At 42.8% G+C, this 25,870-nt stretch overlaps 1 protein-coding gene across 1 annotated transcript in view; it reads left to right on the forward strand.

Moving 5' to 3' along the window:
• Positions 1-25,870, forward strand: part of SLC1A2 (solute carrier family 1 member 2) — a 92,568-nt gene that overhangs the window by 43,588 nt on the left and 23,110 nt on the right. The window contains exons 2-5 of the mRNA XM_018557467.1: positions 10,832-10,971; positions 18,322-18,474; positions 23,420-23,670; positions 25,383-25,551. Coding sequence (XP_018412969.1) covers positions 10,832-10,971; positions 18,322-18,474; positions 23,420-23,670; positions 25,383-25,551 — 713 coding nt within the window. The remainder of the gene's footprint in view (positions 1-10,831; positions 10,972-18,321; positions 18,475-23,419; positions 23,671-25,382; positions 25,552-25,870) is intronic.

Raw genomic sequence — 25,870 nt, forward strand, 5'->3', positions numbered from 1 at the left:
GTCCCTTATCTAGGGACCCTGAAGTTTAGGAACTATGTGGAGAAAGCCTAATGAGAGCACCAAACCAAAGATCTGCAAGAGTGTTTACTCATAATATAACAACATGGAACAGACAACACGTTTCAAGGATTCAGACACTCTCCCTTCATCAGGGTTTTTAAATGCTGCAACTGAACTCAATAGGGTGCGTTTAGTACTTGTATGAGTATAACAAAGAACAGTTATGGCAGTATCAGCAGGACGCAAAGCAGAGGACTGGTATGCACGCTTCTAATACCCTCCCTCAGTACTCCTCTCATGAGCCCTCATCCATGATGCAAGCAGTGGGCTGGTTCTTGGGAGAAGTTATGCAAATATCAAAATGTCTTAATACACAGGTGGGCAACTCCGGCCCTCCAGCTGTTGTGGAACTACAAGTCCTATGAGGCATTGCAAGACTGACAGTTACAGGCATGACTCCCAGAGGCAGAAGCATGATGGGATTTGTAGTTGAAGCACAGCTGGAGAGCCCGAATCGCCCACCTCTGCCTTAATGGGTGGGTGGCATCATGGAGGAGTGGGTGTTCCTGCACAGGCTGTATTTGCATGCAGACCATCTTAAGTAATGCCCACCTGTGATGCTGAACCTCCATGATTGAAAGAACCGAGATCCAATGAATGAAAGGGGACAGGACACAGAAGACAGGACACGCCACAGGATGCAGGACGTCCTCCGTTGCCCTCTCTGACTTGCTGCAGCTTCTAATGCACGTTGAGAGAAGCTCACAGTGTGCAGTGAAATCGGAGTAAGCCATTTCAGTCCAGGAGAGGAGCCGGTACAACTGTGCAAGACTGAAGGGAAGGCCGGAGTTCAGACTTAAATAACTTTGAAATGCAGATTTAAAAAATGAACTTGGTTCAAAGGTCAGCCATGACCGTCCAGATGAGTTATAACTGCCATTGTGCGTTGCGCTCTCATTTCCCAAAACAGGAAAGCACGCCGGTTCTCCTTGTATAATGCCTCGCGGAGTAAAATTGGGTTAAGAGTGGAAAAGATTAATCCTTCTAAACACACACCGCATCCCGTATGACAGAACGCTCAGCAAATGTCACCGCATATTGCCGGTTATTGGGATTTCTCCACTGAAACGTCTCAAGCAGATGGCGCGAATCCTGTGCCATACTGCACACACAGCAGAGAGGAGCATCTGCCAGGGAGGATAAATGGTGCACGCTAAGCCGTGAGACCCAAACAAAGCCCCTCATGAGATTCCTTAACACTGCCCTTCGCTCTCCTAATCCCTTCAATGCGCTCCGAGCCCCCACCAGTCCCTGAGACGCAAAGACGTCTAAAGGTGTAAGAGGCAGAGGTTACCGGCCGTCACTCCGACAGTCTCCCATAGGGCCTTGTGCGTACATAATGGCCAATCAGATGCTTCCTATCATATTTGTTGTACAGAGCAGGGGAATAGAACAGGAACTGGCCAACTTGTTGCTTTGCAGTTTATGAAGTTTTGGAACATTGTAGCATTTTCTGCAATAGGCACTTCGAGTTTGGAACGCCATTGGTTTAATTTTGCTTTCAGAATAAGCAAGTTAGTCATAATATTTGTGATGCTTCTTTCTTTTCAGAAAGTGTTTATTGCATTAAAGCCAGACTGCAGACAGACATGCAAAGGAATCTATTCAGTAACCTGTTCCTGGTGACGTAACGCATATATGTACCTGCCAGCCCTGCTGTTCTGTGCTTAAAGTGTGCTCCCAGTACAGTATCACAGTGACCTACCTGTCACTGACAGCTCTTGGTCGGCACTTACTATCGGGAACTACTGGGACAGCCTCCGGATCATGTGACTACTATGACAGCCAACCACAGAGGTCACATGATCGAGAAGCCCACACCTGACTTAAGGTTCCCTTAAAGCAGGGGTGGGCAAGTTGGAATTAAGCCAGGTTATAACTAGACCATTAATCCTCATTTTTAAGGACTCCTTAATGACTGGTAGGATCCCCGGTGATTGGCGGAGGGCTACGGTAGTCCCAATATTCAAAAAGACCATCTGGGGGGCGTTAATGCAGCACCAAGTTTTAAAAGTGAAGCCTTTAATGATGTGTGATTGCAGAGCTGCATTAATATGTTTCTCTTATATCTGCCTGGAGTTCAGATTTATAATATGTATTCCATTAAAGCCAATCCTCACCCAGTGGGCTCCGATGTGAGTTATGTATCCCTTTACATGGTTACATTTGTTACCGGTACCTCTGACTGTGTATACATGTTTTCCAAACAATTCATGAGGGGGAATTTACTAAATCTGGAGCCGATACCAATAGTAACCAATCAGCATCTCTCTTCAGCTGATTCAGTTAAGCTTTGAAAATGAAAGCTAGAAGCTGATTGGTTGCCATGAGGGCATCCCCTCCCTCCTGGAGGGTTCTGCATTTTGTTAACTGAACCATCATGCCCAAATATTACTCTTATTGGACTGGAGAAAGTTGGTGGTCCATCCCCACTCAGCCGTGCATTAAAATCAATGGGTTGCCCCCCCTCCAGCACTCCTCAAATATCGTATGTAGCACAACGTTTTCAATGGCACTCCAATGCACTAAGACAATGCATCGCTGCAACGCATAGCAAAACACCATTCTGCATTGCCATGCCCTGAGCCCTTGAAAATGAATGGCGCCCCGATGCAGAAAACCATGTAACATGCGCTGCCTCATGTTGCAGCAATGCACGCGTATATATGCAACGCAATAGTGTAAATGTCCCTATTCATTTCCATGTTTGTAAACAAAGAAAGCCAAACCTTAAGGTGGAAGAGTTCTAAGGGCCTTTAATTGTTTATAAATCAATTAGGCAAAAAGAAGTTGATGCATTTTGGGTGCAACAATCATTTCCATGGCAGTCTCTGACTGATAAACCTTGCCAGCCACATTCTGAATAGAGATTACATCTAATGAAGACAGGAATGGGGGATGAACCCCCGGGACTGCTCGTTGCCCCTTTACTGCAGAAAACCCCCTATAATTGTTAATGGAGCGGTGACCCTATTTTAGCCTCTGATGCTGCCTGTATAATTCATAATAACCCCCCCAAGTTCCATTCGCACCCCCTCCCTTCCCAGAGAGACGGCAATGAATTCAATTCATTCTTGCAGAAAGAGACTTGACAACACAACATATTACTTGTTACAGCAGATAGAACAGACCGGCTCCTGTGACATCTACCTCCCGGCCCGGACTGGAAATCTGTAAACTCGGGCGTTTGCCAAAAGGGGTGGGGCGGAGGTCCCGTGTGTAGGAAAACAGTTTGGCTTCATGTTTGGTGCTTTTTGGTTTTAATTGTTAACGCGTGATCATGTCTTCCTCCCGGTCTCTCCTGAGTGCGGGCCGCACCCCCCTTGTGATGCCACTGTACTGCACATCTCATTTTGTCTGGTCTGGAATGCACTGGAACTGCGGGCAGGCTCAAACCACTTTCCGGACCAGATATGGTCCGGAAAATGGTGTGAACCTGCCCTAACTGGCGACTGAGCACATGGGTGCCTGTTTTGTAATTAGGAAAACAATCTGGGATAGTTCATGCAAGAAAGCGCGTTATAATGTGTAGACAAACTATTAAAATCAAGTTAGATGGGCTACAAACTTGATTGTAGGCAATTAAACAATCTCTTGCATTGCATAAATGTTAGTAGAGCTAAAGGAGGTTGTGCAAATAGATTGTACATAGGGATGAGCTGGGCCGAACCTGAGCTCCTCCGAACAAGGAAGGGTCACTTCCACCCAATCAGCTGCGGGAGGGTGGAGATTCTTGTGCTGATGTAATTTACCTTATTTGGCCACATAGCCATATTAGGTAAATGTAATTTATCAAATATAGGCATGTAGCCATATAAGGTCAAAAACATGACTGCATTCCGCCCCTTTCAAGCTGCAGGCGGGGAATTACCTGGCCACACCTGATTAAGTGACAACAGAAGGAGGAGGAGTTCCTTCTGGGTTTGGAGAAGCTCAGGTTTGGACTTGGTTTGATCCAAACCTGAGCTCATCCCTTATTGTACTGATTTATTAACAGCTGTGTTTGGCAAAGGCCTTCCTAAGAAGAAGTCTATTCAATTAATTTCCAGGTCACCTCTCACCCTATATAGTAGAGGAAAAAGATCACCGCACTCCAGGCTACAGCAAAACTTCTTTATTAGAAGAATGGGGGTCCAGTAACAGCACCTATGTGTTTCAAACTACAACAGTGATTTCTCGAAGAGTACCTCTTTAAGAAAACGCTCATGTAGGGTGAAGCATGTGAGGGCTGTATCTTTGCTGCTGTTCCTCTGATAAAGAAGTGTTGCTGTAATCCACAATGTGTTAATCTTTTTCCACTACTTTGTTGATGTGGAGGCATGCACCAAGCCTAACCAGCATCCGTATATATTTGGTGGAGCCGGTAATATAACGCTCACCACCAGTGGTGTTCATTTTATGCTGGATGTCACCCTACATTAGGGGCTTCCAAACTCCTTAGTTTATTGATCCCTTTTGGGAAAGTTCAGATTGTACATGGACCCCCAAACGTTATATGAGAATTGAAGGCTTCACAGCATCATTACTAAAAGTATTTTAACATAATAGACATTCATTGTTTCATTGGTAAAGTAGCCCATGAATCTAAACTTTTTATTATTTTTGTCAGCAACTGTCCTAATGGTTGTTACAATGCTGAACAATGCGATAATTTCTTCAGTACCACTTGTATTGCTATAGGTGTACTCACTGGCTTGCCAATAGAGTATGAGGTGGGTGTACTCATTGACTCTCCAAAGAGTTTGAGTTGGGAGTACACACTGGCTCTGCGACAGAGTTGGTGGTGGCTGTACTCACTAGCTCTCTAACAGAGTTTGAGGTTGGCATATTCACTGGCTATGCAACAGAATTTGGGTGTGCTCATTGGCTTCCTAACAGAGTTTAAAGAGGGTTTATGTACTGGCTCTCCAACAGAGTTTGAGGTTGGCATATTCACTGGCTCTCCAACAGAGTGTGAGGTGGGTGTATGTACTGGATCTCCAACAGAGTTTGAGGAGGTTGTATGTACTGGCTCTCCAACAGAGTTTTAGAAAGGTGTATGTACTGGCTCTCCAACAGAGTTTGAGATGGGGGTTCTCATTGGCTTACCAATAGTTTGAGGCTGGGGAGTACAGTCAGTATAGGAAGTAGGCATATACCTGTATGCATATTGTTCCAGGAAGGGGAAAGTTGGAAGGTCATAGCAGTACAGCACAAAGCACCCTGGCTGGTAACAGCGTATAGCCCATAAAGACAACTCCAAGCCACGCTTGCTGCTTGCTGAACATCCAACCCTAGGTAACACTGTTTCACCGCTAGCCACCTTACCTCCAGGACTATGGACTCTACAGCTCTACAGAGACCTCAAAAGTTTAATTGACCCTGTCGAAATTCCATTATGTATTGATCACCCAGACATTTACTGACCTCCAGCTATTTTATTGACCCTTGATCTTGGGATGCATAGTCCTATTAATCCTTGGGGTTCAGTATTGACCACTTTGGGGAACTCTGACCTGCATAGTCATTAATTAATTTGAAGGAGATTGTACAACCAGATTATAACTTTATAATTATTACTTTATAGAAGTACTGTAGACCAGTCTATTTCCACGCTGCTCAATGGAATCATTACCAGCAGTACACCCCATGTTCATTTGGCATGTATTCAGCCCTCTCTATAAATCCGACTCTGATAAACAAACCCTGGTCTACATAAATACGGGAAAACAATATTAAGTATGTTATTCTGGAAGCTTGACAAATAAAGACTTTGTTTTGCCAGTTTAGGGTTCCATATGCCGACTCCCACAACAAGCTCTGCCAGGCCAGACACTTTCCCGAATTAGCCCAATCTACCACCTCTTACAGGTCGGCGGAAGAGCTAACAGTCCCTACTGCGTCACACCATATCACCTCTCCCTATAAATAACACAACTGACAGAAGCTATAATTGTCTTTTTGTAATTTTTTTCTTTCCGTTGCTATGGTAATCGCTAAACTGCACAGCAGATGTTCGCAGCTTGCAAATTAAATTAAGCAAAATAACTCAAACTGTTGTTTATTGGCAAGCGTCCGCTCCTTTGAGCTTCCAGTTCATCTGCGTTCCCGCTCTGATTAGTGTAAACCACGGCAGTCTCAAATGCATTGAGGTTTTCAGCGGATGAATTTGTGAGATTCGTTACGCCGTCCTAGACTGGAAGAGAGTGTTTGTGTAGAGGGAGATCTGCGTTTATCCGGGAGCTGTCCGCTGGTCTGCAGGAGATAGCATAACCCACCATTATAGGAAGAAGCAGGCAGATGTTACACAGATTACAATAAGCCACAACCCATTAATGGAAATTTCACAGAAACCAACAATATTTATAAAATGGATTTCCTTGAGTAATCCTCAATAATTCTCTCAGCATTACAGGAAAACTAAACCAGACAGCCCTGGTAGGTGTGGAAGAATTCCACCAGTGGTTACAGGATATCTAGAGCCATTTTCTTTTTGAATTTGGACAGCGTGTGGAAGAGTTCAAAAGAACCACTCCATGATCTAGTATATCCTCTGTGTCCTCCTCTGCAGGCAGCCCTCAGTCCTCTTCAGGGCTGAATGACACCCAGTGTCATCCAACATACTTCCTGTGAGCCCAGGCTGTCATGGACCTGCCCCCTTGGGGGGACATCATCATGTAGCCTGTGCTCCCAAAATCCCTGGGCTGGAGGGGCTCACAGATCATTTCATGAGCACTGCTCAGTCCAGAAGTAACTTCTGCACACTACTGCCAGAGGAAATGATTGAGGACCTGCGACTTGTCACTGGACCGACCAGAAGATTTGACATGATCAAAGCTGAACTGAGATATGCAAATATTGTTCTCATACAAGAGTCATGAATATTGTTACTTGAATTTTGGTGAGCGTTGTGTATTTCTTCCAATTCTGTGCAGAAACTTGGAGCTTCCTGCTTGGAGTCTCTCTCCTTGTGTAGGGTGACTGGTCTTGCCCCCTCCTGTAGTTTTTGCAGGCAGTGTGTAGTGAGTGGGGTCTACTGTTTTTTTCATTTGTGGCAATTGAGGAACATGTTTAAATGAAAGATTTTGTGACCATAGTGCAACGTTGTAAGATACATATACATCTGTATAGACTTCACTGAGGTAAAGGGGAGGAGATAAGCTAGAGTTCTGCTTTGAGCTAAGGACATTCACATACTTGCCTAAAAAACAAACTTTAGAAATACTAGTATATATTACGTATCAAGTATCAAGCATATATTACATGAAATGCTAGAAAACAGTGTTGTAATTGATCATGAAACAGTATATTAGACATGTGCGATTCGTTTCGTTCCGAATTGAAATTCGGACGAATTTTCGGAAATTCGGACATTCGGATGTATCCGAATTCCGAATTACAGACATAACGAATGCAAACGAATCCGAATTTCCATTTACGAAATTCGGTAGCGGTAGTTCGAACGTTCGTTTCGTTTTCGTTTCTTATTCGTTTCGTTCGTTGAAGCAAAGTGACATTAGAGAAGGAGAAAAATGTCACTTTGCTGCAAACGAACGAACGAAACGAATAAGAACCGAAAACGAAACGAACGTTCGAACTACCGCTACCGAATTTCATCCGAATCCGAATTCCGAATCCGAATTGACTTTCACACCCGAATCCCGAAAAACGAAATAACACAAATCCGAATTTAAAACGAAACGAAACTAAACAAATTTTTTGGCAGTGCACATGTCTACAGTATATAAATCACTTTTCATATTCAAGCTCATACAGTTATAGCTTTAATGGAAAATAATGGGTTTTGACTTCTTCTATACAGAATTCCAATACCATGGCAGTGATTTCTATAAGCTCACTCACTCCGAAATTCCCATTGCTTTAATCGATTAAATACACTTGGTATCAATATGTTACCACACCTGATTAGTAAATTGTGTAAGTTAACAGACCAATAGTGATGAGCTTGGGTTTGACCCCGAGCTCATCCCAACCCAAAAGTTAGGAGTCAGTGCATGCCCAATCAGATGCAGCCAGGCCATTTCCTCCCCCGAAGCAGCACAAAAACACAGGGGCGGGATGTTGGTGATATCATTGACCTTAAATGGCCTTATAGCCATATTTGGTTGATGACACTGACCAAATATGGACAAATGGCCACAAGGTTTAGCAGGTGATGTCATTGTGATGGTTTACCCTAAGTGTAAGGACCAACCCGGGATTTACCTCTAATAGAAGTCAAGGCTGCTGGAGCTTTCGTTTTTGTGGTGGGACTTTATACGGATAACAGTTTTTTCTACACTCTGTTTATCATAATATATTATATAATATAAGTACAACTATATGCATGTTCTCCTTGTGCTTGCGTGGGTTTCCTCCGGGTATTCTGGTTTCCTCCCACACTCCAAAGACATGCTGGAAGGTTAATTGGCTCCTGTCTAAATTGGCAGTTGTACAGTATGTATGCATCTGAGATAGCAACCTTAGATTGTAAGCACCTTGGGGGCTGGGACTGATGTGAAGTAAGTATGTACAGCTCTGCCTAAATTGTCAGCACTTTATAAATACATGTAATAAATAAATAACTAAATATGTTTTTTTATCCAGTTATTTTTTAAAAAGCGGTATTACACCATCAGATGGTATCTGATATTTATATCCTTCCTATTAAGGATAAGAGAATAAGAAGATGGAGTTGGAGTGATGGAAAGGGCATTTACCGTGTAAAAATTAGGTGTTCCTATTTGGTTGCTTTTTTTACTCCAATAAGAGATCTGGAGATATAGGTGAAAATTTCCATTTGACCTTTATAATTTGAGGTCCATCCCGTCTGGTGAGTGAGCCTTTCTGAAGGTGGTTCAGATGGATAACATAATTGGAACACATTTGATGTGGACTTCAGAACACATGCCGTGTTGTGGATAATTATCCTGTTTAAAGGTGGTGGATCCATTGCCAAGGATTTTTTTTTTGCATGGTGCATGAAACACAGTTGCACATTAAGATTGTGGACTTTGCAACATTGAATTTATTATTTGTAGCACATATTTGTTATTTAGTTCTGGTTCTATATGTGGATATAAAATTGTGGGGGGTATATTGGTTTTCATTGTAGATAGGGCTTTTTCTAAGCTAAACAGTTACAGGGCAATATTTTCATTTCTTTGGAGTGCTTTTTTTCATTTTTATTCTATGTTGATAGGGCCAGTTCTAACTTTGGGGAACTCAAAGTGCAGGATTTACTTGTTACTAACTATCTGTTCTTAGAGCTGCCTTTTTTTTGCAGAATGCTGATTCATTGTTTTAAAGAAAAAAAAGGTGCAAAAACAGTGTGAACCTAAACCACCTCACATTATATCATTTACATTCACCACTTCCCCCTATCCTCATAGATAAAATAAAAGTTAGTTATACACCAGTTAGGCCTATTATCCCTGATGAAAAGTGTCTTGCTGCGGACCAGTTTTACACTGCTGTGTGTACTTGCTGTTCTACTGATCTGTGGCACGTATTATCCTGGAAACGATCATGTGTCTATTTGTCTTGCTTTTGATTACTGCATTTCAATATTAATATGAAGTCAATACAGAGTTTATATTATGGTATAGTATGGGTTATGGCATTAGTTAGACCTATTTTTATTAGTAACTCTCAAGCAACCAGGAACTACATTTATTCGGAATTTACCAATGCCCCTGGATGCCGGATAACAGGGAGTTTACTGTATACAAAAACCAAGTTTAAAAAAAAAAGAACTTTCTCATCATACAATCCTATTATGAGTTATTTCACTTAGAACATGCAAACAAAATCAAAATTATACAAAAACAATCGAGGTGCATCTTTAATCCCATTGGGACAGTCAATACACTTTTTTTATGTGGAAATGCTTTAAAGCTGTGCATGATTTAACCATGTACCCTCAAAGCCACATGAAAAGGTCCTCTCCCCGTTGCATGGTTTTTCCCAAAAAAATGATTTGCATTGGTAAATGTCCTCCATGGCAGTGCCCAGCTTCCCATGCCTTTTTTTGGACAAAAGTTTTCTTATTAGTCCTGAAAATGGCAAGAATTTTATCATGGGATTGCCCCCAATCCCCATAGAATTCAATGGAATTCACCACTAATTTCTGGTATGCTGTAGGCAGGATTTGTCAAAGCCTTGGCAAATGGATCTCAGGCAGATGTGCCCATCCCTAGTTAAGATATAACTCTTTATTATTCTGTTGACAGATGGGATAGCTCCTCTTAAATGCTTCCAGAATGACCACCCTGCTTTAACATCATTAGTGGCCTTTGAGAGCCATGTTGTGGGTGTCTGGGCCCACCTCCACCAAATGGATCATCAACAAATTCCAACACGTGTGACCAGCTTTAGGTTGGCTTTATTGATACAATCCAACTCTATGTGAAACTCAGAATCAGGTCACCAGACACCCCCAGGAGTGATAATGATATTTTCTGGCAGAAGTGCTCATTATCGCTTACAGATATTTCCCAGCTTTGTTTGAGTGACCAGCCTTCTCTTTTCTCAATAAAAGGAGAGAAAGAGAGTGACAACTACAAGGATTGACAAATGTCTCTCCGCCCATAGTTGATGTGGAGGCATTTATCTGTCTATGGCCAGTCCAGAAGACAAGAGGTCCCCATCAACAGTAAGCATTCATTCACACAATCGGTTATTGTGTTTCTGGGTTCTTTTCGGAGGGATTATGTCATGTGATCAACTTGAAAATAAGGTGTTCTCAGTGGAGTTCTTTTGTAACTGTTTTCTGCAAATTTGTATCTTTCAGTGCCAACAACACCCCGAAACAGGTGGAAGTGCGCATGCACGATAGTCAGCTGACCTCAGATGAAGTGCGCCCCAGATCACCATGTCTGAGGATGTGTGACAAGCTTCGGAGCAACCTCCTGTTGACCCTTACAGTATTTGGTGAGTCATAGATTTCAATATGCTTACTGATCTTTGGCCACTGATCATGTTTGGATTCACATCACGTGCTTTGCATTTAGAGCACGTTGATGCATTTCAAGTTTATGTAAACGCTAACTATAAACTTACTTTATTTGCTCTGGTAAATATACCATTGAAAGCAATCAATACCATTAAAAGAATGGACTTCTCTTATTTGGTTTGTTAAAGCATTTTGTTCTATTTGCTCAATAAGTGCAGAAAAATATTATTATTATACAGGATTTATATAGCGCCAACAGTTTGCACAGCGCTTTACAAAATGGGGGCGACAGTACAGTTACAATATAAATTCAGTACAAGATGGTTAGGAGGACCCTGCTGCTGAGAGCTTACAATCTATCAAGAGGGGCAAGTGATACAAAGGTAATAATTGTTTAGGTTGAGTTAGTGGAAGAAGTAAAAGGACAGTTATGTTGAGGTGGGATAGACTTCCCTGAAGAGATAAGTTTTCAAGCATTGCCTAAAGGTGGACAGCGAGGGAGATAAGCGGACAGATTGGGGTAAGGAGTTCCAGAGGATGGGAGACACTCTGGAGATGTCTTGGAGGTGAGCATGAGAGGAGGTGACGAGAGCTGGAGAGCAGGAGGTCTTGAGAGGAGCATAGAGGACAGTTTGGGTGATATTTGGAGATATAGTCGGGGCAGAGTTGTGGATGGCTTTATCTGCTGTTGTTAGTATTTTGAAGTTTAATTTGTTGGGCAAAATAGTTCTTGATCCTGCCAGAAATACAGTGCTGTCCTGTGCTCTGTGTACTCTGCGATCTTATCTCAAGCAGTGTTATCAGCCCTGTCCTGTTCACTGCTGAAAATGACCTTTTCCCCCATATTATGGGGAATAGGAGGCGTTTTGTAGTCCTCTCTTTGGATGACAATGCTGGTCTGCCATAGATACAGTATAGTGAGTGAGTGTTGTCACCCTACGGCAGAATGTGTGTTACTGACAGGGTCACCAGGTGAAAATAGGAGAAACAGGGCCTGAAAAAAGAAATCTAATGCAGCTACCATATCTAAGGAATGTTAAACTGCAATATATTACATTTTTGCTCTTGGATTTAGATAGTAGCAAAGTAGAGAAGTCTATTGTTAAGGTTTAAATACTTATACATATCTGGCAGCTTCAGGGCTTCTGTGTAACTTTGATATGCAAATACTGACTTTTAGAGGCAAAGTCAATGGCTGACCTATACCTCCTCCACACACTTCTTATGCCTATTGCCTAACTATTGGTTAACGACCCTGTGCAACATCTGGAGGAGGATGGGACTGTCCAAGGAGGTGTGAGGGAAGGGTCACCTTGGTGTGTTGTGTGCAAGATTATACATGTACAGTGTCACCAAGAGTGCGATGGTTGGATGGAAGAGCAGAAGACCATGTTCACTAGGATACAGAACAGCATTAATGACGTGTGATTGGCAAAACAGGACAGGAGGCTCCAGCGCTGCAGATGGTGAAGGCCAATGAGTCCCATCCTACAGGGTAGACCACTGCGGGGTGTGCCTCCTAGAGTGTGAGCCATTCATTGTCAGTACAGGCCAATAGAACCTGTCAGTCACAGCAGGTGAAGTAGCGGTAATGGACCAGAATACCCATCTGTTTTTCTGTTTTGACCTGTCTACCTCAGAGACTGGGTCTCCAAGGACCTCCTGCAGTTATTTTACTTTGGTGAATTTTCCACCATCGCAGACTGGCTTGTTGATACTTGAGGTCTACTGCTGTCAACACTGTTATAACCTGCGTCCAAATGTGTGTTCTTGCTGCCTAATATCCCCTCCTGATACAATGGTACAGATATAGAATAAAAGAGATGTAAAAATTGTATTAGAGATCAGCATGGAGGTTGTAGAGCGATAATAGGTGATAGTCGCTGCAGACAACTTGTATCTGGATTTTGCCAATGCTTTTGACACGGTACCACAGAAACGCTTAAAGGCCGTGACACACTGCACGCGAAGCCGTGCAGAGCGAAGCAAAGCATTCCGGCACGGAGCTTTGCGTGCAGTGTGTGAGCTGAGTGCAGTCAGATGATTGACAGCACCTTCAGCCAATCAGCTCGTCCGTAACAACCTGCCAGCTGTCGCATCAGGACGCGCTGGTTTATACGCGCGAGCCGATTGGCTGAAGTTGAAACTGTTCATCTCGGCACGCTCAGCTCCGAGGTGCCGAGCAGAAAAATACATGACACACTGCTCGCAAAGGCAGCGCGCCCCCGCTCCGCGCTGCTTCGCGTGTAGTGTGTCACGGCCTTAATACACAAGCTGACATCTATGGGCATAGATGAAATGGTGTGCACATAGATAGAGAACTGGCTACAGGAACGTGTCCAGAGAGTATTGATAAATGGTACTTTTTCAGATTGGTCTAAGGACGGGAGTGGCGTGCCACAGGGTTCCCTGCTAGGCCCCATACTGTTTAACCTGTTTATTAATGATATCGGAGAAGGTGTTAATAGCCAGGTTGCTGTGTTTGCAGACAACACTAAAATTGGGAGGGTAATAGACACGGACTTGGACACTATAACATTACAGGAGAACCTGAATAAAATAGGGGAGGGGATGGAAAAAGATTCGGGGGTCATAGTAGACCACATATTGAATAATAGTTTGCAATGCCAGGGTGTGGCAAACAAAGCGAGCAGAGTACTGTCTTGTATTAAAAAGGGCATGTACAGAGAGACATGGAGCGCAAGGAAAGGAGAGAATTGGGCGGAAGGTCAACATGACAGGGGGAGAAGGGGAGCCAGGGGATAAAGGTTTAAAATACAGGGAAACAGGGAGAAGGGGTGGCTTACCAGTTTGAAGGAGGACCACAGGGGGTGGGATTTCCGGAAGGAGGTCTGCACGTGGATCCTAGGATCATTCTAGAGGAGAAGACACCGGGAGCAGACGAGGAATTTCCCGCCCGTCCGCCCTGACGGAGGTTTTGTTTTTGTTTGTTCTCTTTTGTATTGCTTTGCTTTGTGCTGTTTAAGTGAGGTTGGGGGTTCATCTTGTCATGGCAGTCTGGTGGCGGTTTGGGGTCCTTGAAGGCGTTAGGGATGCCGTGGGTTTATTGACAAGGATTGGTGAACCATCATAGGTGTGGTGTCCTTTAAGTGGTGGTCAGTTGGTTTGACCACTTAGTTTTGGCCGGTGAAGTGTCTACGGTTTAACAGATATTGGTCCCCGAGGCGGTGGTTTGGGGGCCCTATTAGTATTATCTGAAGCCACAGATACAGGTATGAGATGGCATTTTGGTTATTTGAAGCGCCTTCAGGGATTCGGAAACCTGGGTTAAACTGCATAATTGTGTTAATTGGTTATGAGTATATATTGGAGTTATTTTTCTATTCAATTTTGTATTTATTTTTTATATAGTTATTAAAGATACAAGTGGCTGCTGTGGCCTTTGTAAATTCATACAAGTCTGGAGTGCCTTATTTGAGTAGAATGGTGGTGGGGGAGGTCGCAGTAGTAAGGGGTCCCGCTGAAAATACCCTTGTCATGTAGAGACAAAGCGATAATTTTGCCACTTTATAGATTGCTGGTATGGCCTCATCTTGAGTATGCTGTTCAGTTTTGGTCAGCAATCCACAGAAATTATGTCCTGGAGCTGGAGAGAGTCCAGAGAAAGGCACCGAAGCTAATTAAGGGGCTGGAGGACCAAAGCTATGAGACAAGGTTACCAAATTTAAACTTGTTCACGCTGGAAGTGAGGAGATTAAGAGGGGACATGATTTTGATGTACAAAATATTTAGTGGTGATGGCAACATCAGCAATAAACTCTTTACAGTAAACTCCATAACAAGGACCAGTGGCCACCACCTAAAATTGGTGGAGAAAAGATTTAACCACAAAGGGCAGAGTGGCTTCTTTTCAGTCAGAGCGGTTACATTTTGGATCTCTCTGCCACAAGCAGTGGTATTAGCTGAGAGTATTGAATCATTCAAAAATTAAATTAGATACTGTCCTACGAGACCGTAATATACAGGGGTACAGGTACTCTTAAAAACTAGATTACACAGGGACTCGTGAAGTCGATGGACCTGTGTCTTTATTCAAGCTCAAGTACTACGTATCCATGTAACTATGAAAAGTACAAAACAGGGACCTGAAGTGGTGAGATGTGACGTAGACACCCTTGCATATAGCTTTGAATTCTGGGTCTCATTGTAAAACTGGACAGACCTATGTACCCCATAGCAAATAATCAGGTTCCAGTCTCTTGTTTTTCCAGGCTTAAAAATGAAAAGAAAAATGTTATTGGTTACCAGAGGCAAAAAGCCAGCTTCCTTTAAGACACTGATCAGTAAGAACAGCATAGGGTGGTCTCTTAGGATTCCATTGTTGTGTGTTCAAAGTAGCAAGGCTTTGCTAATGGCTTTCAAATATATTTTCCTTAGTTAATGAGTAATTTAGAAACGTGTTTTTGGCTGGAAACCCTCATTAGCAGAAGTAATAGTGGATGGATAATTAAAGCAAGATGTTCTCATGTTATATATTCCAGCCTATTGACGTTACCAAGCATGCTAAACGATTGAAGGAACTGTGGAATGTTCATAATTGATTGTGCAGCCGGACTACAGCGCAATGCATTATTTTGAGGATGGTTACAAACAGTAAAAGTGTATTTAAGTACTTCCTGCGCTAATGCAGAAGCATAGTGGTATTTGCTTAAAGTGCACAGGTGCCCTGTCAATGGATATTAAAGTATTTACATATTCTTTACAGGCAGTAAAAGAACTTCAAAACAAGACCTCACTGACCTCTGTAGCTTAAGTTACTGTGGAGTAATTCACCTATAAAGATCTCTAACAGCTTACAGTGTCTGCTGTTTGTTTACAAACAGGCTGCCAAGATTTTGCTCCCATAGAAAATAAGGGGAGAGGAGATGTGATTTCAGGGCCTCTGTTGTGAATTTTGAAGATTAATTTCTCCTCATTGCCTGCAGCCTCAGAGGTTAGTCAGGGACTATATTATAATCTTTTTGCTGTTTGTTTAGAATATGTAAATACTTTAATGTGCATATTTATTACAGCTATTTATATAGCGCCAACAATTTATGCAGCACTTTACATAGTTGCACATTCACATCAGTCCCTACACTCATGGAACTTACAATCTAAGGTCCCTATCTCACATAGAGGGTCACCTTAGAGAGGAGCCAATTACCCTACCAGCATGTCTTTGGAGGGTGGGAGGAAACCAGGGTACCCAGAGGAAACCCACACAAGCACAGGGAGAACATGCAAACTCCTTGCAGATAGTGACCTGGACGGGATTTGAACGTGGGACCCCCAGTGTTGCAAGGCAGAAGTGCTAACCACTACACCACTGTGCTGAAGATTGGGCACAGGTTCAGGGTAAAGTGCTTCTATACCAAAAACATTTTTTTTATGTTTTCAAAATAAATAAATGGTTATTTCCCCTGTCAGTTTTTTTTTAACTGTCTGTTGCCTGAGCTCATCTGTCTGTTATTTCTCCTTTTACTATCTAATCTGAGGCAGAGAACCTTAAAATGGTGGAGAGCTACTTGAACAACATGGAATAAATTTAAACACATTAAAAGCTAGGAAGGTTTCCAGAAATGCAGAGATCACTGGTATGTAAATCACCTTGCAGGGGTCAGTAGTAACACAGAGTTCAGGGGTCATGAGTAAGTAATGCAGAGTGCAGGGGTCAGTCGAAAGTAATGCAGAGTGCAGGAGTCAGGAGTAAGTAACACAGAGTGCAGGGGTTAAGAGTAAGTAACACACAGTGCAGTGGTCAAGTTTTAAGTATCACAGAGTGCAGAGGTCAGGAGTAAGTGACACGGAGTGCAGGGGTCAGGAGTAAGTGACACGGAGTGCAGGGGTCAGGAGTAAGGCTAGTGTATAGATCTCTCTAGTACACGAATCGAAAAGATTGTGGCATCAAATGTTATTGTTGTCAAATTACTTTGAAAATCTAAATTTGATTATGAAGACAAGTGAAAGCAAGCAGCACAGTGATTTATGTTGTGGAAATGAATTGAGGTGAATTGCTGCTGGCATTGACATCCTTAGGCTGGGTTGATATTTATCCCCATCTCTTCTTCCTGCCCCTCCCCCGCTCATATACAGAGTAGTGCAGATAAATGGCATGAGACACAGCTTCCTGTTCACGGGACTGATCCCCGATGGTCCCCACTGATCCACTTCATACCTGCCTGAAGTTCATAAAGGATACATTTTGGCACCAGAGGCTCAAAGTTAAGCAAGAAGCCTATCATGTGAGACACATGGAGGCTACCATTGCTCATCTCCTTCTGAAAATGCTAGTTACCCGGCTGTTATGCTAACCCTTTTCCTGCCACCCACATAAATATTGCATTGGCGGCAGCGCCAGAGTGTAAACAAACCCCTGACTGCTACAGCAGCCAGGAATTTGTCTACAATTTTACAGTGAGCTGTTGGCTTTTCCATAGACATAATATAGCCACCGTATCACCTTTAATCATTTTAGGGCCATCATTTACCATTTACTCTTACAGATAAGCTGTGAAGGCTTTTAAATCGCCACCAACGTTTTGGTACCAGATTTCAATGCAACCTTTTATATTTTACCCCAGAATTGGGTATTTTATTGTGTTTTGGTAATCTTCAGGCCTAAAGTGTACATTTCAACATGGGTGGCACAGTAGTGTAGAGGTTAGTATTTCTGCCTTGCAGCACTTGGGGTCACTGGTTTGAATCACAATCAGGTCACTACCTGCAAGGAATTTGCATGTTCTCCCTGTGCTTGCGTGGGGTTTCCTTCCACACTCCAAAGACATGTTGGTAGTTTTTCAGCTCCTGTACAAATTGGCCCTTGTATGTATGTGAGATAGTGACATTAGATTGCAAGATCCTTGAGGGCAGGGGCTGATGTAAATGTACAACTATGCAAAGTGCTGCAAATTGTTGGAGCTATATAAATACATGTAATAATAATGTATGGGGAAAAATTGTGTTGGGAAAGGGTTAATACAGTCATTTGACCCATGACAAGTTTGTAGATACCAGCTTTACTATCTGCATGCCTAATCCTGTAAGGGTCACATACTGTAACAGGCTTCTTTAGAAGGAGGTCGGGTGCCAGGATTCAACCCAGTGATGGTAACCTGGAGATAACATGGTAACCTGGAGATAACATGGTAACCTGAGATATCATGGTGGTGCTACAGAATGTTTATCATGCATATACACATAGTAGCAGGTTAGTCTGTTATGGATTACATAGAGGGGCTGTTTATGAGGTTTCCCAGCATTTCATGCTGCCTGTCATTGCCCAGACACTTTTCTAATGCCTATCCCTCCCTTTTTTTGTTTTGCAGGTGTTATTATGGGAGCAGTACTTGGTGGTCTTCTTCGGCTGGCCTCTCCCATCCACCCCGATATTGTCATGGTGATAGGCTTTCCAGGAGACATTCTCATGAGGATGCTGAAGATGTTGATCCTTCCTTTAATTATCTCCAGTTTAATCACAGGTCAGTTCTTACAGATTCTGTATATTAAGCAGTGTGAGCTGTGAATGCTGCAATATTAGCCTGACACCAGTCTGATAACAGACTTTGGAGGGCTCTCATCCAGTGGTACCTTAGGGAAAGTTCTGACAGGTTCAGGGTGTACATCGGCTTGTCATAGTAAAAACATCTCAGACGGAAGCAGGGGAAAGGTGAGTATATTAATTTCTCCCTCCCCCAGGTTTTTTTTTTAATTCTTCAATTCATTGCAATGTTTTAGCGGGGGGGGGGGGGTCACCCACACTAAGTAATGGGGCCTCCTTGCTATTTCAGTGCAAGTTGCACTTTAACGCATAATATTTACCAAACCGACTGCTAAGTGGAAGGATCTGCTTTCACTATAGCCACCTGAACAGTCACCTGATCAGGATGCCACAGTTGCAAGGGAGATATTGTTTGACAGATTCGGCACCTGCTGTGACCATTAGAAGGGTTTACCGCTCTCCTCGCTGAATGTTTTTTTTTTTATTGTGGATTTTCTAAGCTGGAAGACACAAAGGTAGGTCGGAAAGCCCAAAACTAAAAAATTATAGCAAGGAGATCTCATTGGTGGAGTATTGTAGACATGTATTAGGATAGGGGCTGCCTCATGCCCGTATGCTCCACCTATAACTAATATATCTCTCTTCATTGAAACGAAATTCAGTGGTATGTACATTAAGTTTTAATTTCTCACTCCATACACACCATCTGTTATTCCTTCACATAATGACTTCCCATAAACATCATCCTCCATTGTGGCCTCTGTAATGATTAATTGCTGGACTGACATGTAGTAGTATAGCAATGTCACAAAATCTATGGCTAACACTAGCTAATGTATGGCTGAATTAAAATGTGGGAGACTAGCACAAGGGAGTCACCCTGTGGCAATTATATATTTGATCTATATAGTAGCCAGGGAATGGGAGGGCAAGGGGGGGCTAAGCACTGGTCTGCAAACTGGTCCTTCAAATAGATAACTGTGTGAGCATAGATGTACTATGTTTTAATTTTTTTGTCACAAAGCACATGTACCCAAAGCCATTCACTGACGGACTCTAATTTTTACAGTGACCCTGCTTGATACAAGCGATTTGATTTCCCTTTTCATGCTTATCCTTGCTGCTCTATATTTGTGCATACTGCTAAGTGGACAGAAACTCCTTCATAAACCTGCAGGGCATTAGTAGTATGTCGTGCCAAGTGCTGCTGTCCTTGCTGTCTCTTTTCACCTTTCATTACCCCGTTTCTCCATCTGCCTGCTCCCTCTGTTAACAGCACCAAGCCTATTCTGTAGTTTTAAAAGCCCATCTTAAGATTGGGTCAGAAATTTCAAATGAAAGTACGTCAGACCAAAAAATATTTATAGGTAGTACATCTTTGCAATACATGTACATTTCCCCATGTTTTATGCCTTTAAAGATCATGCAAGTTCAGAAAAATACCCATTGATGTGCCAGAGATGTACACAATTCCTAATTCCTGTTGTGGACCGAGTGGTATCAGCCCTGCCCAGTAGTATTTTCCTAAACTACTCAAACCTTTAATGACAGCCAAGATCAGTTAACACACTGACTGAAAATCTTGCCAACCTGGGCTCACAATACTGCTGCATAATGATTTTATGAGAACAGTGATGTGCAGTGATGTGCAGGAGTAAGGCCTGGCCAGCCAGAGGGAAGAAGAGGACAATGACCCCCACCCATCATGCGACGAGAATGAAGCTTCCTAAAGAATGAGCACCAAGAGCTTGGGAGATATAGTGTCCAACCCGTCACAAATCTGGTGCCTTAGGGCCTGTATTATATCCATAGACTTTGAACCTTTTGTTAATGGAATCAGTTTGACATCAGTTTGAGACACTTCAGAGATCATTCAGAGATCATTCAAAATTCATTAACAAGTTTATTGGACCATCAGTTGACTTCTGACCTGCTTCAAGTGGGTTTTGCATCCACAAACTTGTATGGGGATGCAAAACCCATTTGAACCAAATAAAAGCCCATGGACACAAAACCATAGATTACCCTTAAAGCACTCGCTGCTAGGCACATCTAGCCCTGCCTGCCTGTGACAATAGGCAATAGGCAACGCTAAACCACCACCTCAAAATAACCAGCCGCATTGTCAGCCTGCTGTGCAGCTGATAGGTGGCCTAAAAGCCAACTGAAGGAGCTTGCACAGCAGGCTGGCAATGCTGCTGCTTATTGTGAGGCAATGGGTTAGCTCTGTCAACCTGCAACAGGAAGTGTTGTTACTGGCGGATATATCGAAGTAAGAAACATTGCAACAGATTGACAAACAAAAAAAGCTTTAGAAAACTGTCCAAAGTGAGGCACGGTGCCAAACATACTGAACAATAATTGAGTGTTTATGCACACAATTCATTATGCATTTGCCTGGAGTTCTGCTTTAATCTTCATAATCTGCCTCGTATGTTGTTTTTGCTGCTCTTCTTTTTTTCTGATACCTGTGCGCAGGGTGGATACGGTGAATGAGCATCACATATCTCAGATCAGCTTGTCTGATGGCAGAAGCCTCATTAGTGCTTCTCGTGAGCGCTTTGCAGCGGTGGAGCCGTAACAGGCTGGGAACTCCGCAAGCCATCGTAGAGCTCTCTCTCTCTCTCTCCAGCAATTAAAACCAGAACATGTCAAGTGGATGAGAACATCTGCAGCCCCTGTGCTGCAACAAACACTTAAATCCCCTGCGACAGCTGGAATGAAACCTTATATTAATCTGGGGAATCAAAGAATGCGGTCCTGAGACAGATATATCCCACGCTGAATAACCCTTTCCGTGACTACCGGGCTGGAATAAAACTCCAGCCTAAAATAAACATAATCAAACTAGGCGGAATATCTGCAAGCTGTTAAAGTAGCAGGGGAAGACATTTTCTGTTGGCGTACTTCACTTCCTGAGGATTGCAGAGACATCTGGGTCTACTGAGAAACATCACTGAAAACTTAAAGGAGTTATCCATTTTAAATGAAAAGTCAACCCCTGTTAAAGGGGACCTAGCACTGGATAAGTAATGTGTACATGAAGGGGGAGCAGGGACAGATTCACCATTAGGCACAGCAGACCTGTGCCTATAGGCACCAAGGTAGAGAGGTGCCTTGTTTCTAGCAACTTATTGGCCGTATGTACATGTTTTTACATCATCTAATATAAGCTGATATTTACAGATTGACACAATCTTCTATGTCAGGTTGGGTTTTGTAAAGTCAGGAAATGTTCTGTGTAAATGCAGTGATACTAGAAGAGAAGTATTGCTTTGCATGCCAAAGTTTTTCCACCTACAGGCTCCAGTGTTTGAAATATGGAATTGAAGAGGTGTTATAGGGGTTGGGGTATTGGCCTAAATCCTGAAGCCTACTGGCTGGTTATATGACATTATATGAAGTCCATCCTCTTCTGTTCTGATGGTGGTGGTTAGCAGTCCTTACTGTGAGCCCAGGTAGGCATAATGGCACTCAGGACTGGATTTCCCACAAGGCCAACCGAGGCCCGGCCTTGGAGCAGCAGGGAGTAGAGGGGCAGCAGGGGTGTGGAATTCCTATCTACCGACACCTAGTTCCAGGTGCCTGGGTGGGTAGTTGTTATCTACATTAAGCCCTGCTTTGGGTAATGTCGCCGAGATCACTTGTATGCAGCCTGCATACATGGAGGCGCATTGAGGAGTCTGGCATTGGGGCAGCAGAGAGAGTAAATCTGGCCCTGATGACACTCCCCTTAGGGGAGTGTCTATGACAGCCTGGGATCACAGGAAGTGGATGGATGACACTGGCAGTCATTAAATCCAGAAGAAGGGTGACAGCAGCAGAATGGATTGATTTTTTTTGGTACTGCTTATGTTTGCACAGGTTGCAGAAGCTAAAATTCCACTTTAAAATGAATCTGAACTCTAAAAATAAACATTGGCCTTATTATAGGGAACATCTAGAAATGTAAATTGTGTGCAAGCAGTACTCTGAAATGTGTACCTTTTGTCATGAACTCTTCCTGGAAAATAACAGTGCCCTTGCTGGTATGGAAGGGTGCCTAGGCATCCCTGTGCCTTCAACCTCATAGCTGTATATCTGCAGTGTGAGATCCAAGGCACTGCTGCTTCTGACTGCTAGTCCCAGGAGATGTGGAGTGAGATTTGGTGATGGCACTGCTGTGCTGCTCACTGCCCTTCTTGTCAGTAGTCAAAGTGGCGACTCTACCAAGATGGTCGCCTCCACACAGAGGCACAGTACAGAAAAGGGCATCGTAAGACAGTAATGGGAAAAAGATCAGCTACAGTGAGCCCACTTCCAATACTGATGACCAGTCCATAGCCCTCTGTCTGCCTTTTTCTGGGCACAGCTTCCAGTGATCAGTTCCTCTAGAGTAGTATCTACAGGACTGAAGCTCAGGGATCCCACTTATATCTTGCACAGGACACGTGTGCCAACTTTTGGAACAAATAATATCTTTTTTTTTCATATGAAGGTTCAAATGGTTATTTTGTTAGTAAATGTAATATTTGGTATATCTAATATTTGTCAGTAAATCTAAAGGCGACTTTAGGATTTGATGGCATAGTGTGTGTTGTCACTTGTGTGGCCATCTTTAGATGCCAGGGAGTGATTCAACCGAGATGGTAAAGTCTAAAACTGAACTGGAATTGGTCTTTAAAAAATACAGCTATTTAGGTTGGGAAAAATACAGAGGAGAATTTATCAAAACTGGAGCAGACAAAATCTGGAGCAGCTTTGCATGTCAGCCAATCAGCTTCTCTCTTCAGTTTGGTCAGTGAAGATTTGAAAATGAAAGTTTGCCATGCACAGCTGCTCCAGATTTTGCATGATCCAGTTTTGATAAATTCCCCTCTCAGTATATAACATCACCATATCAGAGTTAGAAATATTAATGTAACATTCTTCTCTCTATCTCGCAGGCCTGGCTGGGTTGGATGCCAAATCAAGTGGACGCCTCGGAACCAGAGCAATGGTGTATTATATGTCTACCACCATTATCGCTGCTGTGCTGGGAGTAATTTTGGTCTTGGCTATTCATCCTGGAGACCCCAAACTAAAACAGCAGCTTGGGAAGGGCCAAGAAAATGATGAGGTGTCCAGCTTAGACGCCTTCTTGGATCTCATAAGGAACCTCTTCCCTGACAACTTGGTGCAAGCTTGTTTCCAGCAGGTAACTAAACTCACCTTTTATTAGGGTTGCCACCTTTTGTTCTAGCGAAACCCGAACACTCAAGCGACGCCTGGACATTTTCTTGGGAGAATGAGTCGTGACTTATTCATATGTAAATAGTGCTGCCCATTCATATGTAAATATCACATTCAAGACTATTTTCAGTGGGGGGCCAGTAGCCCTTATCTTAATTTTGGTTGCCCCTGTCTGCCTGACATCTTTTGTCCAGGTTTCTGCTGCCATGAAACCTGGACACAGCATTCAAAACCCGAACTGTTCGGGTGAATCCTGGACAGGTGGCAACCCTACCTTTTATACTGATCCATGAAGTCCTAAAAACAGTACATTTCAGCAGCTTTGTCTCCTATTTAACAATGTAGTTATACTTATAGTGTGATAGAACACAGAGTTCATGGGGGATTTTCAAGAAAGCTGGAAACCCCTCAGAGGTCTACTTGGAACCCTTTATGCTTAGTAATATAGATCCACTTTTCTGTAGAACCCTTGTTAGCTTAGCACAGAGATTCTGCCAACTCTTCAAACAATAGTCCTACTGGTGAGTGGAAGTTATGGAATGTGGGTGCCTGTCTATGTTAGTACACACAGGGTCTCCAACCAAACAGGGGGTTTGGTTGAATGTCTTTTTATGGATATACTCCAGCTAAAGTAAAAGTTAACCCTTGAGAGCTTTTCAGGGAGCATAATCTACATGTTGAGTAGTTAAATTAGTTAAATCTTTCATCCAGACGTCTGTGTGCCGTCCCAGTACTTCCCAGTTGCCTTTGTCTGGTGGTGATCCTGAAGCACAGCTGCTGGTGATGCTGGAACACCCTTCTTGTTGTCTCTCACACACACAAAAAGCTCCTGTAAAAAAAATGCCCTTTGTAAGAAATTTATTATAGCCACCAATCACATTCAAACCTGCTGTTTAAATGTTACTGCTGATGCAGGAAGCAGAGAGAAGGAAGTTACAAAGCACAAGCTTCAGGAAGTACATTTCTATTGGCCCTGTATAGAGGAGCATGGCATGTGTTGCCTGGAAATGCTCTTCAAATTAAAGGGAAAATTCTAGTTTTCTGAATAATTACTTGAACAACCAACCTTGATCTGTTTTGCAAGGATAGCCAGTTAGAAAAATGCTTCTTAGCTTTTTAATTAGCATTAGCAGATTCTTTACAAGATGGAGTGAGAGAAACACAATACTGGCCTTCTGGCTACTCCATTCTGCAAACAAGGACGTATCAAGGGAGATGATAGTGAGGACATATTTTCCAGCATATTTCTTGTATAGAAAGTAAGCTTTTTGTATCAGCCATATCAAGAATACATGTTTACATAACCACCAATTAATTATTCCTAATGCCTAGAGCAATTATGGCCTGGCTGACCAAACTGGACATACACTACATATGACAGGTACACTTTCATATAGTATATCTGTAAAAAATAAGTCAAGGCAACTGGACTTGCTGTATTTTTCTTGAAGATGTTTCACTGGTCATCCAACCAGCTTTCTCAATTCAGAAATTTCTGAATTGAGAAAGCTGGTTGGATGACCAGTGAAACATCTTCAAGAAAAATACAGCAAGTCCAGTTGCCTTGACTTATTTTTTACAGATATACCATGACCCGGATGAATGAGAACCTTCACAGACACTTTAATATAGTCATCATTTAAAAAAAAAATGAATACCTTCTTTTCTGCTTTACAGACTCAGACAGTGACCAAGAAGGTTATAGTGGAAAATCCTATAGAGGAAGTGGTCAACGCCACAGACTCCTTTTTGGCCGTGATGAACGACACTTTGAATGACACTTTGACAACGACGATAGAGGAAATCAAAAAGAAGCAGGAATTCAAAGATGGGATGAACGTCCTGGGTATGCATTGCTGTCCATCTCATTTTGTAATGGCTTATCTGCTAATAGAGTGTTAAGTTGTAGTCATTTATATAATTCACACAGGGCTCCATTTAGACATCATGCTGCTCTAGGCACACCTGAGTAATGATACCGTTTGGCATAAGCTCCTTTCCTTGCATGTAAGAAAAATACATTTATACATTTAAGGATGTATTCATGGATAGAGCTGCAATAATGTGTGTCTTCTGTGTCTGTCTGGAGTTCAGCTTTAAGGCCCCCTAGGATTTGGGTTAAGTATGAAGTGTTCAGGTGTGTGTGGGGTGGGGTGGGGTGTGTG

Source organism: Nanorana parkeri, unplaced genomic scaffold (genome assembly GCF_000935625.1).
Source record: "Nanorana parkeri isolate BGI_ZX_2015 unplaced genomic scaffold, ASM93562v1 scaffold285, whole genome shotgun sequence".
Taxonomy (NCBI): domain Eukaryota; kingdom Metazoa; phylum Chordata; class Amphibia; order Anura; family Dicroglossidae; genus Nanorana; species Nanorana parkeri.